The sequence below is a fragment of the Macrotis lagotis genome, chromosome 6 (genome assembly GCF_037893015.1).
Source record: "Macrotis lagotis isolate mMagLag1 chromosome 6, bilby.v1.9.chrom.fasta, whole genome shotgun sequence".
Classification (NCBI taxonomy): Eukaryota; Metazoa; Chordata; class Mammalia; order Peramelemorphia; family Peramelidae; genus Macrotis; species Macrotis lagotis.
This window is the reverse complement of record NC_133663.1, coordinates 89,986,372-90,001,379: the sequence shown is the minus strand read 5'-3', so window position 1 is coordinate 90,001,379 and position 15,008 is coordinate 89,986,372. Positions and strand designations below refer to the sequence as shown.

At 36.0% G+C, this 15,008-nt stretch overlaps 1 protein-coding gene across 2 annotated transcripts; it reads right to left on the bottom strand.

The window, feature by feature from the left end:
* Positions 1-685: 685 nt before the first annotated feature.
* CLK1 (CDC like kinase 1) lies at positions 686-14,695 on the bottom strand. 2 transcript variants are annotated; one of them, XM_074191673.1, is made up of 13 exons: positions 14,584-14,695; positions 9,815-9,981; positions 9,356-9,584; positions 8,177-8,267; positions 7,739-7,805; positions 3,887-4,003; positions 3,634-3,800; positions 3,448-3,542; positions 3,177-3,306; positions 2,868-2,950; positions 1,942-2,021; positions 1,128-1,218; positions 686-1,034 (listed from the first exon to the last, which is right to left on the bottom strand). In XM_074191673.1, exons 2-13 carry the CDS (start codon positions 9,979-9,981, stop codon positions 888-890), a joined length of 1,464 nt encoding a protein of 487 aa, XP_074047774.1. In that variant the 5' UTR covers positions 14,584-14,695; the 3' UTR covers positions 686-887. The 2 variants fall into 2 exon arrangements, with proteins under 2 accessions (XP_074047774.1, XP_074047775.1); XM_074191674.1 differs by lacking the exons at positions 8,177-8,267; positions 9,815-9,981; positions 14,584-14,695 and having other exon boundaries at positions 9,356-9,374.
* Between the last annotated feature and the right edge of the window lie 313 nt (positions 14,696-15,008).

Here is a 15,008-nt window from a genome sequence, read left to right as displayed (position 1 = left end):
TGGGCAAACAATTCTAAGCTTTGGAAACTAGAGCCTTGGCTAATAAAACAACTGCTATTCAAGTTATGTTCCCATCCTTCTTAAAAGTATCCTCAAAATCCGAATCCAATTTTCATGCAGAAAATGCCCTTATTTTTGTTTAGTTTATAGATTATGATAGTCAGAATTATCAGAATATGGGAATGAAGAGGTATTTGTTCCAAGCACCATCATCTTGGCACGAGTATCTACTTCAATTTATAAGAAAGCTAAGTACAATATCAAAAATTTAAGATAATCTAGTATCGAAACAATATACTACCTGATATATATTATAAGATGTTGATGTGTTGCAGGTATTTTTGTAGGGGGCAGAGGGAACAGTTTTTTACCAGGAAGTGAAACGAGGGCACTTAAGGTCTAAACTTTCAAAAAAAATGCTTAAGGATCCAAAGCAAAAATGAATCTTCACTAGAACTACAAAGATGATATAAATTAAAACTGTACTGTAGATGTTAATTAAAAATTACTGGTGGGGCGGCTAGGTGGCGTAGTGGATAAAGCACCGGCTCTGGAGTCAGTCAGGAGTACCTGGGTTCAAATCCGGTCTCAGACACTTAAGAATTACCTAGCTGTGTGGCCTTGGGCAAGCCACTTAACCCCATTTGCCTTGCAAAAAAAAAAACCTAAAAAAAATTACTGGCAGTTAAAAAGGTTTTTCATAAATTTATTTACTCAACAATAAACCAAACTATTCAAACAAAATAAACATGGCAGTGATACAAAAATTTAAGAATTTTACAAAGCTAAACTGTACAAAATAATTTAATATTAAAAAAAATTATTCTGACTGACACAGTCTATATAATCTCCTTTGGAGAGTTGTACAAATATACATCAAATACAGGTCACATATTTTCTTTCTTCAGTGAATAAAAGAAAGGATGCTTCAAGGCTTCTTTGAGAGTGATTCTTTTGGTTGGATCATACTCTAACATTTTCTGGATGAGGTCAAAGAGAAGCTCATGGTCAGCATCTTGAGAATGCATAAACTCCTGAAATGAAATAAAAAAAATTAATACAGGTAGATAAATCATGCAACTAATTTTTAGATAATGTACCACTTTTCTCATAAAACATTCTTGTACCTTTAATGGTTTACAACGCCGCTGAACGTATCTCCCAGCAGAAGTGTGTTCATCCCAATCTAATCGGCAATGACGGAAATACTTTTGTATCCTAAAATAAAATGGAATACCAGTGAGTTCATCTTTGCCAAAACATCACTTGATCATAAAAATGTTATTCTTAATCAAGAGATACAACAAATCGCAAAAATTATTGGGATAGGGGAGAAGTCTCAAGATCAGGATTTCAAAAAAAGCTATCTTTTTTTAAGCAAACTTTCACATGATCTGGGTTAAAAATTTCAAAATTAGAGAAATACTATTTTCAGGCTATTTCCAGTAAAGTAGTATTCTTTGTAGAAGATTCTCTATAAAATGGCACCAAGATAATTTACTATTTATTATCAATTTAATCCTTACAAAAACCCTGGGAAATAAGGTTTTTGTAGAACCACAAGGTCAGTGAGTGATCTGGATCCCAAATCATACATTCTTTACACTTGTACCATTTAAAAATGATAGAAACACGTAGGTGGCACAGTGGATACAGCACTGGCCCTGGAGTCAGGAGTGCCTGAGTTCAAATCTAGCCTCAGACACTTAATAATTACCTAGCTGTGTGGCCTTGGGCAAGCCACTTAATAAAAAAAAAAAAAAAGAAAAGAAATATTTTTAAATATAGAACAGTTGACTGGGAGCCAGAAGACCTTTAACCACAGTTTTCTCATGAAAGGAAAGATAAAATGAAGAAATTTAATACCTTGCTCATATGGGGTTACTTGGGAAGAAAGAATTCCAATCCAGTGATATAAAATGTGGGTCACATTAAACATACCTGGTTTTCTGAATCATGTGTTTGGGCAAAGGTCCTAAAATCCTTTCCATCATTGCCAAATGCTCCTTACTATCATGTGTCTGAAATGATAAAAAAGAAATTATCAGGTTTGACATGTGAAGATTTGCATGAAAAGCAACAAATTTAGACAAATACTAATAATGGCCAATGCTGCCCAAAGACACATAATTTAAGTCAGAATAACCCCCCCAATAAATAACCTGACTTGGTTCGAAACTTCACTCAAATTATCAATAAAGGATAGTAATAGTAATATTGAAAAGAAAATTTAACTCCATAGTGTATTAAAATGGCTAGGATGCACTAGAAAGAAACAATGCACAAAAATTTGGGCGACCAAAGGTAAGACAAAATACGTCTCCATATTCATGGAAGTAAGATGAAACTACTAGATAGCTTGGGGTGGGTTATTTGGACAATGACAAAAAGATAAATTTTAAGTGAAACTGTAAAGAGGACTAGTAGAAACTATTTTCTGATTTACATTATCTTTTCTAGTCAATTAATTTAAATATTGTAAGACTTCCTAAACATTTGCTATACATTTCATTCTTGTTTAGCTCTGGATGTACATTCTGGATTATTTACAACTGTTTTTAATTAGCCAAGATATTTCAGTAATGATCCACCTACAGATTTCATCTGACCAGGGGAGGCCAGAAGTAGTACCCACACATTCAGGTTTTATTATTACAGACTTTTACATTTAACATATAAATAAATTCTAATGTAAAGAAGTGGCTCAGGGAATAGAGCACCAATCCTAGAAGGACCTGAGTTCAAATCCGGACTCAAGACACTTAAGAATCACATAACTGTGTGACCTTAGGCAAGTGACAACCCCATTGTCTTGCAAAAACAACAAAAATAACATTAATATAAAAAAAAACTTCTCAGTTACTCACAGGAAATATTGTGAATCCCAGATAATACTCAATGAGAATACATCCTATACTCCAAACGTCACATGGCTGAGCCCATCCTAGAGCTGTAAAAACAAACAAAAAAAAAACCCCACTTTGAATCACTGAAGTGCAAAGTAATATTCAAATGAGAAAAATGACATTTATATAAGTTTCAGGAATCTGTTAGTAAAATGAACAGAGGTTATACAAGAATATATGAAAGACAACTTATGAGATTCAAATAAATTCTTACTCTAATTGTTAAGAATGCAAACCAAAATTTCTCATAACAGTTAAGTAAAAACTAACCTAAAATAACTTCAGGTGCTCTGTAATGTCTCGTAGAAACCAAGGTACTATGGTGTTCATCATCATATGTTGCGCTTCCAAAGTCTACAACTTTAATATCTGGATTTTTTACTGTACGCTCATCACGTCTCTGGGTAAAAAAAGAAATATATATATATAGATAGATAGATAGATAGATATAGATATATACACACACACACACAGACACACACTCTCTTAAGAAAATAATGTGAATATTCTAAAATGAATATTTTCTCATACAAATACTTACCATTTTGGGATTATATTCTTCTGTGTATTCTGACTGAACAAATAAAATATTTTCGGGCTTCAGGTCAGTATGAGTTAGCTTATTACTATGCAAAACTGAGGGGAGAAGAAAAGAGAATTTATTGTAAAGCTTGCTTTTTAGAAGTTTCAACAAAGAAATCATGGAAATACATTTATAATCACTTACAGTTAACAGATTTGCATATCTGATATGCCATTTTCCTGATGTGATCCATTCGAAAAGGCAAAAAGCTGTTTTCTTTAATAAAGTCATAAGTGCTAAGTCCCAGAAGTTCAAACACAATGCAAACATGACCAAGATGCTCAAACCATTCCAACATCTGAACACAGCGACTAAAATAGATTAAAACATTAAAAAAAGTCAGTAATTTTTATTGTTTAATAAACAAATGACATTCAAATGCTAATTGGATACTTACAATGTGTTGTTAGGATCTGTTGAATTTATGTATTCCAAAACTTGTATTTCTGAATGAGCTGCTTCGGAATATCTATCCACATTTTTCACTATTTTTACTGCTACACGTCTACCTCCCCTGGAAAAAGTTTTTTAAAAAATTGAGTGAGTTGAATTCCAAAAGTATACCACCATAAACTCAAATTATAATTTAATATCATAAATTTATACTACTCTAAATTTCTGCTACTATCTCTAAAAAGCCTTTTTTTAGATGATTTTAGTATCTTAATTTATTTCATATGAACCAATACTACTATGTCCATGTTCAACTGCTCTCCAAATTCTAGAGCTCCTCATATTTAATTACCCAAATTAGTTATCCACCAATTTTGGTATACCTTCTCTCACATACCTTTCTTGGGTATATCATGACACTCAAGAAAAATTCAATAGGTTTGTAAAATTAACTTTTCCTATTCCACCTTATCCATCAGCCCTTATTTTACTTTCCTTCTGTAGACTCCAAGTCAATGGCTGTCACCCTCACCCTTCTTTCATTTTTTTCCTCAATATCTTATTTATGTAATCTCCTCTAGTCTTTTCTTTACCACACCTTCTTAGAAAACTCATCTATATCTTGTCCGATTTCAACCCAAGCTTTCTTTCAATTTACTTATCACTGTAAGGATAGCATTCAATTCTTTCTCCATCCTTTTTTTCTCCTTTCCTCTGGTCCTTATCTTTCAACTAAAACCCACTATGAGAAGCAACATGGTGTAGCACAGAGTAATAAATTAGGAGTCAGGATAGAACTGGGTCTTAATCCTATTTTTGAATACCCAACAGCTATATGACCACGAGCAAGTTATTAATCACTTGGCTTTATCCAAATCACAATGATATATAGTTATCTATTATTTTACCTCCCAGCAAACAGACACAATCACCTCAAATCTAACATCCATTTTTACTGCTCATAGTACTTTGAAGTTACTCACTTTGCTCAGTAATGATCTCTCCTCACTTCACTATTGATACTATTTCAACATAGTTCATCTTTATCCTGTAAGCTCACTTTCCTCATGATAAACTGCTGCTGACACTACCCTCCCCACACCCCAATAGTGGCCTATTAATTTTGGGATATCATTTTAGCCTTAAAAGTACTTATTTCTAGTGGATACTTTTTAATCAGACAAATGTTCATTTTAACATCAAGTCCTTCCTCATGCACATTTCCTTACTTAAATAGGAAGCCACAGGTATTACTCACACTATCAAAAAGCTCAAGGTTCTACTTAGCCCCATACTTCCCAACAAATTTTATTTTCCAACATATATACCTTCTCTCCCAATTAGGCAAGTCTCTTTGCTTTCTCATCTTCTGCCTTTTTCAAGTTTATTACCTTATTCAGAATATTTTTTCGTTTACTTTTCCAAAAATGACTATTACCTGCTTCCTTTGACCTTTCTAGCCCAGAATTTTCCTTTCTCTTAACTCTGACTGGTCTTACATTGAATATCGCACAATTTGACACTTAGATGTTTTGTATGATAGTGTACAATTAGATTATAAACTTAAAATTTCTATTTTTATGAATGTCAATTACTATTGTCCCTTCTGCACAAAAGTAAAATGTATCTTCAAAAAAAAAAAAAAGAAAGAAAAACAACACCTGGACTTCATTAGAGTCATTCTGTTAGAAGATATGAAAAAACTTTCAAGAAAACATTTGTCTTTTCCAGTCTACTCTTTGCTGTCTAGTGATGTGGGGTAAGGGATACATTCTTTAATCATTTTCAACCAGTAAATGCCATAGAAAATTCAAAGTAAATACAGGGATAAGACAGGTCCTTTCTCCTAGTTAACGAAGAAAGTCATGATTCTTCAGATTATTCTAAGTAAACCATCCAAAAGTCAAAATGATGGATATACATACCATCAGACCACTTCTACCCTACAGCAGATTACAATTCAGAAAACTGTCATCAACAGCCCAATTAAAAGTGTAGCCAAAAAATAAAATCATCTGATACAATATCAAAGTGACTTGTCTTTTCTCAGTACCATTACCTTTCTGGAGTTGGTGAAGTTAAAAACAAAGGACATAATGAGTTGTTTTACTTGTCAGAACTATATGTGTTACTTTTCCTTCTCCTATACAGAAATTTGCAATTTAAGTCACAGCTATAGAAGAAAAATGTGATGGCAGATGATTGTTATGTCTGGGAATTTTAGAACATTCAACTTTTTTCTCCAAAGCAAATAAACTGCCAATACTTGGGAGAATCATTTTAGAAGCTTAAAATACTTAAGATTTCATGTTAGCTAATTGATTTTTTTTAGATTTTTGCAAGGCAAATGGGGTTAAGTGGCTTGCCCAAGGCCACACAGTTATCTGAGGCTAACTGATTTTATTTTGAACTGAAATATATTTTTTGATAATGAGACCACAGGAAAATCCAGTCTTGTGACATTAACAAAGGGCATTGTTCTTGAAAAATTGTCTATGTTCTATGTCCTAGTAGAGAATCGAATTGTAAGGACACTTCAGTGCTTTGGTTTCAAATTTAAAGGAGAGTGGAGGAAAAAGATATATTCACATGTCTCTGTGGTAACGTTTGATTTGCACTGTTTTAGAAAAAGGAGCAACAGAAAAAGTTATAGCCTAGACATTAAGTATTTCTAGAAATGAACAGTACATGCTATAGTTAAATATCCAACTCTAAATCTAAATTCTATTTCTAAACACGTCACTAGAGGAAAAAGATATATTCACATGTCTCTGTGGTAACGTTTGATTTGCACTGTTTTAGAAAAAGGAGCAACAGAAAAAGTTATAGCCTAGACATTAAGTATTTCTAGAAATGAACAGTACATGCTATAGTTAAATATCCAACTCTAAATCTAAATTCTATTTCTAAACACGTCACTAAAGGTTATCAAGGCCACATATCGGGTTTATTCTACAGTTCTTGCTCAGATATGAGTTAAATTGGAATTCTAATATCTTTTCCAATTCAGATTCTGTGATTAAAATATCAGTGTGTTTGGTCTTCTATATGGTAGCCTACTAGTTAACAAAATATCAGTGGACAGTTTGCAGAACCATTGAAAGGAATCAGTGGGTTTTGAGTTTTTTGGTACCAAAAAAACCTAACTAGGATAGGTTTACAAGTAATATACAATGAAGTCTATTCGGCTGAAATATAATAATTTGAATGTGGTATAATTCATCTATAGGCACACTTAAAAATTGTAGTAATTCCAGTTTCCTATTTTCTTTCCTATTAGGAATAGTTCAGTTTAAATAGCCTGCTTAAAAAGGTATATGTCAATTTAGCACTTGTTCTATTAAGAGGATAAACATGGCTAATAATTTCTAATGATTTTCTGTCTAATCAATGGAAAAGGTTCTATCGATAAGAAATATTACTATCTAGGTTAAAAATGATCAGATTAAGAACTTGGTATAGTTAAGTCTTCAACTCTCTTTTAAAAGAGTCAGTAGCCTTTGGTTATAATTTCTCCTCACACACTTGCTAGCCATAAAAGCAAAAACTACTTTCATCTGTTGAAAGAGTAGTTACAATTATCATACCTATCCCTACACATAGTTGCTTTGGGGGGCAAACACTTTTGTAAATCTACTAAACCTTAGAAAACTAAATCATCTTTATGATAAAACAGACATCAAAGAGACATTAAATTCCCACAAATACAAACAATGACTTGCCAACAGTAGGAAGTCAACTGTAAAAAGATATTTCTGATTGTTAGCAACATACAAAAGTCCATTTTCTCTTTCCATTAAGAATAGACAAATGTTTCTAGACTTTAGGGGAAAAAAAAATTAGGTCAAACACTTACGCTTTATGATCGATGCATTCCACAACTTTTCCAAAAGCTCCTTCGCCTAAAGTATCAACAATTTCATCTAAAAAAGAGAAATAAATTTTACTTATACAAGAAATGGTAGCATTTTACTTGTTATTCACGAGTGATAAATGCTATTAATGTAGATTGCCCTAGATACTACTTATCACTAGACATTTATTTTATTGGATAACTCATCAAAAACAATTAGTTTTAACTATCTTTTGGCATTCTGAAGTTAACTAACATTACTATCTTGGAAGTGCTGAATAGCAAGCATTTAATTTTCTAAGAAAAGCAAAAAAAGTCCCCCCACCAAAAGAATACAAAAGGAAAAAAAGGAGAAAGAAAAGACTTTCAAATCCCTGACATCTTAGTCTAAACAGATTATGCTATCTGAAAAGTTAATAAGTGTTGAAAAATATTCTATACATCTTGCACTTAGTACGTCTCCACTCTGACAGATCAGGTGACCCTCCTCATCATCCTCTACACTCCTGGATCTTTTCCTTCGGTGACTCTTCTGGAAACGTCAAGTGGGCCGCACCAAGATCGTCCAGCCAATCAATAAACCCGAGTGAATTCAGGGCAGAATACGAAATTCATTCAGCGGGGAGATATTCAGGCATTCAGATACACGCCAGGCCACAAACGGTTGGCAGGAGCAATTTCAAATTCAGTCCCCAGAAATTCACAGGGCACATAGTTTATGTTAACAGGAGAAAAACATGGCAAGGAACAGATTTTCAGATAAGATACTTAAAAGTGGCAAGGCAACAAAACATAATACAATCTTTTTCCTTTAAAAAAAAATTAATTGATGTACTGAAATGTAATTTAAGTCTCTAGTGTCCTTAAATTAATGTTGTAAAATTCCAGGACATTGATTTGCTTGTCTGATACAAGTAGCCTTTGTGGATAAGTTAAATTTTCCTCGTTAGTTAAACAAATAAAATGTAGCAGTAATTCCTGAAGGAATTGCTAAAAAGCATAAAATATGCCGATATATTTTGCAGTGTTCTTAGCTTACATATGTCTGCTATTAAATAAGTCAAAATAACAAAACTGCTTCATATAGAGAAAAAAAAAAGATCAGACAGCATGCCCTGCTAAATACACAAAAGGCATCTCTGATCCCAAACTGCAGTCAGCATTTGTTTATTAGATCCAATAAGTGTGTGTGTATATATATAATATAAAAACATAACTGCATAAGTTTAAATTTTTAAATCTCTACAATAAAATGGTCTAACAAGTAATTCTGAACAAATGAATTTTCTGAAAGTGTCATAAAACTATTTGGAGTATGTATCATTAAATTAGCTGTATAAACTTAAATTGAGCCGCCTCTCTGTATTTCAATCTGAAGGATAATCACTAATAACTATAATCAAGAAATCTGCTAAACAAATGCCAACTACAAAAACTAAACTATCAATATGCATTTCAGGAATCTCCCATCCAAGGCCATTAAAAAAAAATTTAAAGCAGATTAAAAATTAATACTGCTTCATCTATAAGCATAACTGTCCCAAATTGTCAAACATGAATCCAAGTTTTCCTGCTTAGAAGAGAAGTTAAATTTCCAAAATAGTGAAAAAATGCTCATACCACATGTGAACGATGATGTGCTGTACTTCGGTGACTCTTGTGTTTTCTTTTATAATGACTTCTTCCACTTGTACCAGAGGACTTGCTACTGTGATTGTAATAACCACTTTCTTGTTCTCTATGTTGATAACTGTTTTCATATCCTTGACAGTAGTCATTTCTATATTCATCAATGTAGCGTCGATTACGGCAATCTCTCTCATTTATACATCTGGCTTCCAAATAATGGCTAGAAAGAAATTACAGAGGATTCAGTAACCAACTTTTGAAGTGTTTTTGAAATATGGAAAAAAGTCTCTCAAAGAATGATATTCATAAGTCATCTAAACATTTTCTCCCTCCTCAACCCATTATAGATTTATTTCAACTAATAATGAACTGAAGATCCACATTACCAAGCAGAGACAATTTGCTCTCAAAAATTTCAATGAAAAAAAAAAAAAAGGAAACCATCCTTACCGTTCATAAATTTTTGAGTGATTGTGTTTGCAGCGCTTGTTCTCCCGGGAACTGCTATGAGATCTCTTCCTTCGCTTATGACTACTGATACTGCCACTCCACTGACTGTGATCCCAACTTTCCTTTTCGAACCAATCAGGATAATCCGTTCTCTTTGAATGTCGCATCTATTAAACAAAATTATTTCCCAAGTTATATTTTATATGATAAAATGATCCAACTGGAAAAATTCCTCTTATTTGTATCACCATAAAAAAAATCTTCAGAGTAGGTTTTTAAAATTCAAAAATAAAAACCAACACCCCCAAAAGGAGCAATACCAAACTCCTAATATCATCACACATTTTTCAAGTCCGTAGTTTCTACCCTCAGACTTGGGGAGATTCCCTAATATGTTCACAACAAATATTTTTCTAAGTATTTCTCAATTAAAAATAAATATATTTTTTTAACTTTTCTAAATAAGAAGAATAAATCTTAAGCCAGATTTACTTAGCCAGGATATATATCTATTCCACCCTGTCAAGTAAGTACTGGCATAAAGCCATATCTTATTTGGGAATAGGACATGGTAAAGTGCATGTCAGAATTTAAATCTGACTTATCAATATTGACCCTTATAGAAAAATCAATAAATTTTCAGTTCCCTCAATTCCACACTGACACTTGCAAGCGCTTGCTTGCGCTCGCGCCCTCGCGCGCGCTCTCTCTCTCTCTCACACACACACACACACACACACACACACACACACACAATATGCCTCTATTTAAGTCCTATTTCAGTGACTGATTTCTTCAAAGTCATATAAAACAAGCAGGAAAAATGCAACTAACTTCTTCACCATCAAAATTCTGAAAATACAAAAGAAATTGAGTCTTTGTCCTTTAAGAGCTTACACTCTACAGAAGTACATTGTTAGATAGTCAAATAGATAAATTAAAATAAGGGGGTGGCTCTAGAAAGGCTTCAGGTCAATAGTACCTAAGCAATTTTTTGTGGGAAACCAAGAAGTTTTTAAAAAGAAGAGGGTAATGTTAGCAACATGGGACACATGAAACATATGGTAAGCTAATTTACACAGAACAAAAGATAAGTCAGTTTAAAAGAGTTAAATTCCAAGCACATGAGTAAGACTAATATGAAATGAGACTGCAAAGGTAGATGCCAGAATGTGAAAATGCTGTCAAGCTGAAGATTATCTGTTTTTAATCTTAGAAGTAGGGCATCTGTTTACTTGGATATATGTATTCAAAATATCTGTTATCTGTGTAAAGGGCAGATCTAAAGGGGAGACAGTAAGAGATTAAGAAGACCAGGACTGCTGAAAGAGACAATAATCATTGAAGCTGATGGGTACAAACAGGAACCATATTGTGTTAATTATATGAGTAAGATTTGCAAAAGGCTTGAAGAGCTCTAATAGGATCTATCTTAAGCTGGAAGGGTTTCAAGTCTAGGTCAGTATCATTCAAAGTTTGGAAGAAGTCTGTTAATGGGTTAGCCACAGCAATTATATACTAATATTGCAATTCCTAAATTCACAAATATTTGAAGTAAAAAACCAGTAGGAAAATTTTTCTGTTCAAAAGCAAAGGTTGCTTCAATTAAGTCTGGTGAACTGAGCAGAACACTATACTAAGCATTAAGCACTGAGAAGATAAGACAAAATTTAATTAAAATATGCTGGGGGGCCGCTAGGTGGCGCAGTGGATAGAGCACCAGTCCTGGAGTCAGGAGTACCTGAATTCAAATCTGAACTCAAACACTTAATAAAAATTACCTAGCTTCTTGGCCTTTAGCAAGCCACTTAAGCCTTGCAAAACCTTAAAAAAAATGTGCTGGGAAATACTGGCCTATTACCCCTAAGAGAGCTACAGAACTTTTATAGAAAGGTTGTCATTTTTTCAAGGGTTTATTAATTTGGGGCAATATTTTTGAGTTAAAAATTTCATGGGGCAGTTGGATGGCTAAGTAGGGCACCAGCCCTGGAGTCAGGAAGACCTGAAGTTCCAATTTGGCCTCAGACACTTAATACTTAGTTGTATGACCTTAAAAAAATAATTTCAAACCTAAGAATTTTATTTAAGGCATAGTTATGTATGAAGTACTGTTAGAAACAAAGGGGAAATCATGTACCTCTTCCTCCAAGGTTGCCTTTCATCTACCTTATGTAATCAACTTAAGTAGATATGTACATTTATTTTTCCCCCTCTCCATTTGATTATAAGCTTCTTAGAGGCAACTATTTTAGCTTCTTTCTTCATATACTAAGTCATTAGAGCACATAATACAATACACACACTAAGATACTTGCTGATTGCTTCCTGATGGAAGTCCTCTTAGGAACTTAGTCAAGGGCATGGGCTTCTTTTCAACTACCCAAAAACCTTGGAATCATTCAATACTGAGTGCCAGCTATATGCCAGGTACTGGAGATACACACACAAAAAGCAAAAGGTAATCCTTACCACCCTCAAAAATCTCACAATCTAATGGGGGAGACAAAATGCAAACAATTTTATATGGGTGTAAATATGTTATTTTGTTATTTAAGAATACAGGGAAGGCACTGAAATCAAGAAGGAAAGATGGATTTTTAAGATGACAGCCAAATGAAAAACACAGAATAGAAATGGAACTTTGTTTATGAAATAGCCAGGTCAGACTCACTGGATTTAAAAGTAAATATTGGGGGATAAAAAGAGGTGAAAAGTGAGGGTATAAGGTAGGTTTTTAAGATATTTTTATTTCCATCAGAGTATTTCATAGGGGGAGGACTTGAATGAATCTAAATTTTAAGGGAAAAAAAATCACTCTAATGGCAGAATGAAACAGATTATCAAGTCTCAGACACTTGATACTTAGCCTGTATAACCTTGAGGCAAATCATTTATCCCCAAAGTCTCACCAAAAAAAAAAAAGGTACAAGTGTTCAGGGGGAAAGATGGAAGAGTTTGGTTTTGGACATAAGGATAAGAGGTCTACAGTAGGGCAGGCAGTTTCAAGATGTAAAATTGAAGGTCAGGGGGAGAAGTAGGGGCAGGCACAGGTCCACTAGGCGATCAGCAGCAGAGAGGTGGTATTTGAAACCCCAGGAGCTGATGAGTTAGTTCACTTAAAAGTGGTATAAAGGTGAAATGGATAAAGCCCTGCCTCTGGAGTCAGAAGGACCCGAGTTCAAATCTGTACTCAGACATTTATTTAGCTGTGACCTTAGTTGAGTCACTTAACCCAACATTGTTGCCTTAAATAAAAAAATTTTTTTAACAAGTGGTATATAAAGGGAGAAGAGATAAGGGTCCAAGATACAACTCAAAGGGCCACCTAGAACCAGAGATAATGCAACACAAAGAAGAGAAAGATCTAATTGCTTTCCACATTGTCCTAATCTAGAACTATACTGTCCATGAAGATAACCACACATAAAAAAAGCATTCTTCAAACTACAAATAAAATTTCTCAGTTTTTAAAACGTGAAAAAAGTCGTTAAAATCCAATTTTACTAATTATTTTTAAATAAACATTTTCCTTCTTTAAACCTTCATTCTACAGTTCAAATTTTAAAGTTTTGTTTTTTCCGGGTTACACTGAAGATTTTTTTTTTTACTACAGAACTTGAGGGCGAGGGGCGGCTAAGGTGGCGCATTTAACCCCTTTTGCCTTAAAAAAAACAAACAAAAAAATAAAACGTAACTTGAGGGCGGCTAGGCGGCTCCAGCCCTGGAGTCAGGAGTACCTGAGTTCAAATCCGGCCTCAGACACTTAATAATTACCTAGCTGTGTGGCCTTGGGCAAGCCCCTTAACCCCACTGACTCGGGGGAAAAAAGTAAATACGGGACTTGATATTACTCATTCCAACAGTGCAAAAATCAGACAATTTGGGGCTGTCTGAAATGGAAAATACCATCTGTATCCACAGAAACAACGTGGAGTTTGAAGACCAAGGACTTTAAGAGGGAAAAAAACCTGATTATCTTATTGTCTGATCTTCCCTTTTCTTTTACTTTACGTTTCTTCCTGAAGGATGTGATTTCTCTCATCACATTCAATTTGGAAACGGTAAAGACTGACAAATTGCCTTCTGTGGGGGGTGGTAAGATTAGGGGGGGAATCGTATTACTCAAAATAAATAGACTATAGTTTAAAAAAAAATTTTTTTTTGGATCTCAAGGTTGAGAACCCACGAATCAAAATTTTAATCGGATTCCGGCTTTATCCAAGATTTTAAAGTGGTAAAAAGTTTTTCTTTTTACTTAGACAAGTGAGCAAGCCCTAGTAAACAGCCGCTGCCCAGCCCGGGAACCTTCCAGTAAGCCGCTGCGGTCCGGGAGGCGGCGGGGGAGGGGAGCGCGGCCCCAGATGGGGGGGGAGCGGCCCGCGGGCCGTTTATTGCGCCGTCCCGCCTCCCCTCCCCCACTCCCGCGGCCTCCCCTCCCCCACTCCCGCGGCCTCCCCTCCCCACTCCCGCGGCCTCCCCTCCCCCACGCCGCCATTTTGCCGCGACCGCGGACGAGAGGAGACAATATGGCGGCCCCGCTCCGGAGCCCCGGCGCCCGCCTCAGGGAGCCCATTCCGGCACACAAAGCCCCGGCCCGGGCCGTCCCCAGCGCCAACTCTCTCGTCTCCGAGGCGGCCGCGACGCGGGGGTCCCCAAAGGGTGGGTCGGCGGAATGGGGGGCCGCGGCCTCATAAGTCGCCAAATGGCGACTGCGAGAAAAGGGAGGTCGCCGAGGCCCTTAGAGAAACGCACCCGAGGAGCTCACTCACCGTCTCGGCCAAGGAAACGGCGTGCGACCGCCAAACCGGAGAGCAACAGCCCACTGCGACCGCTCGCGACGGGTTCCGACGGGCGGACTGGCGCGAGCCTCGGGAAGGTTCTCGAAAACAAGAGGGGCGCAGGCGCGCTGACCCCACCCCGGGAGGGGCGGGGCCGGCCGGCCGGATCTGCGCATGTGCGGCTCCCCGCGGTGCCCCCAGCCGGTCCGCTTCCCGCGGAGGTCGGCCCCGGAGCTCGCACCCAGCTCGGTCACTGTTTACTGAGCCGACCGGGCCCGGGCCCAAGGCCCAGGGAGGCCGCAGAAAGAAGGACTGGGGGGGGACGCTGGAGGATGCCGCATCTCAAGTTCAACTACAGCAGTCATCGTTAAAATGACTTGGTGCCAGTTAGTAAAGCAAAAAAGCAAAAGAGACCT

Bases quoted from the DNA above. Each gene is read 5' to 3' on its own strand.
- CLK1 (XM_074191673.1), bottom strand. From the start codon at position 9,981: ATGCGACATTCAAAGAGAACGGATTATCCTGATTGGTTCGAAAAGGAA. The intron at 4,004-7,738 runs GTAAGTGTTTGA...AACTTTTTCCAG, and splicing joins GAATGCATCGATCATAAAGC to GGGAGGTAGACGTGTAGCAG. The intron at 1,219-1,941 runs GTATGTTTAATG...ATTTTATTTTAG, and splicing joins CACATGATTCAGAAAACCAG to GATACAAAAGTATTTCCGTC.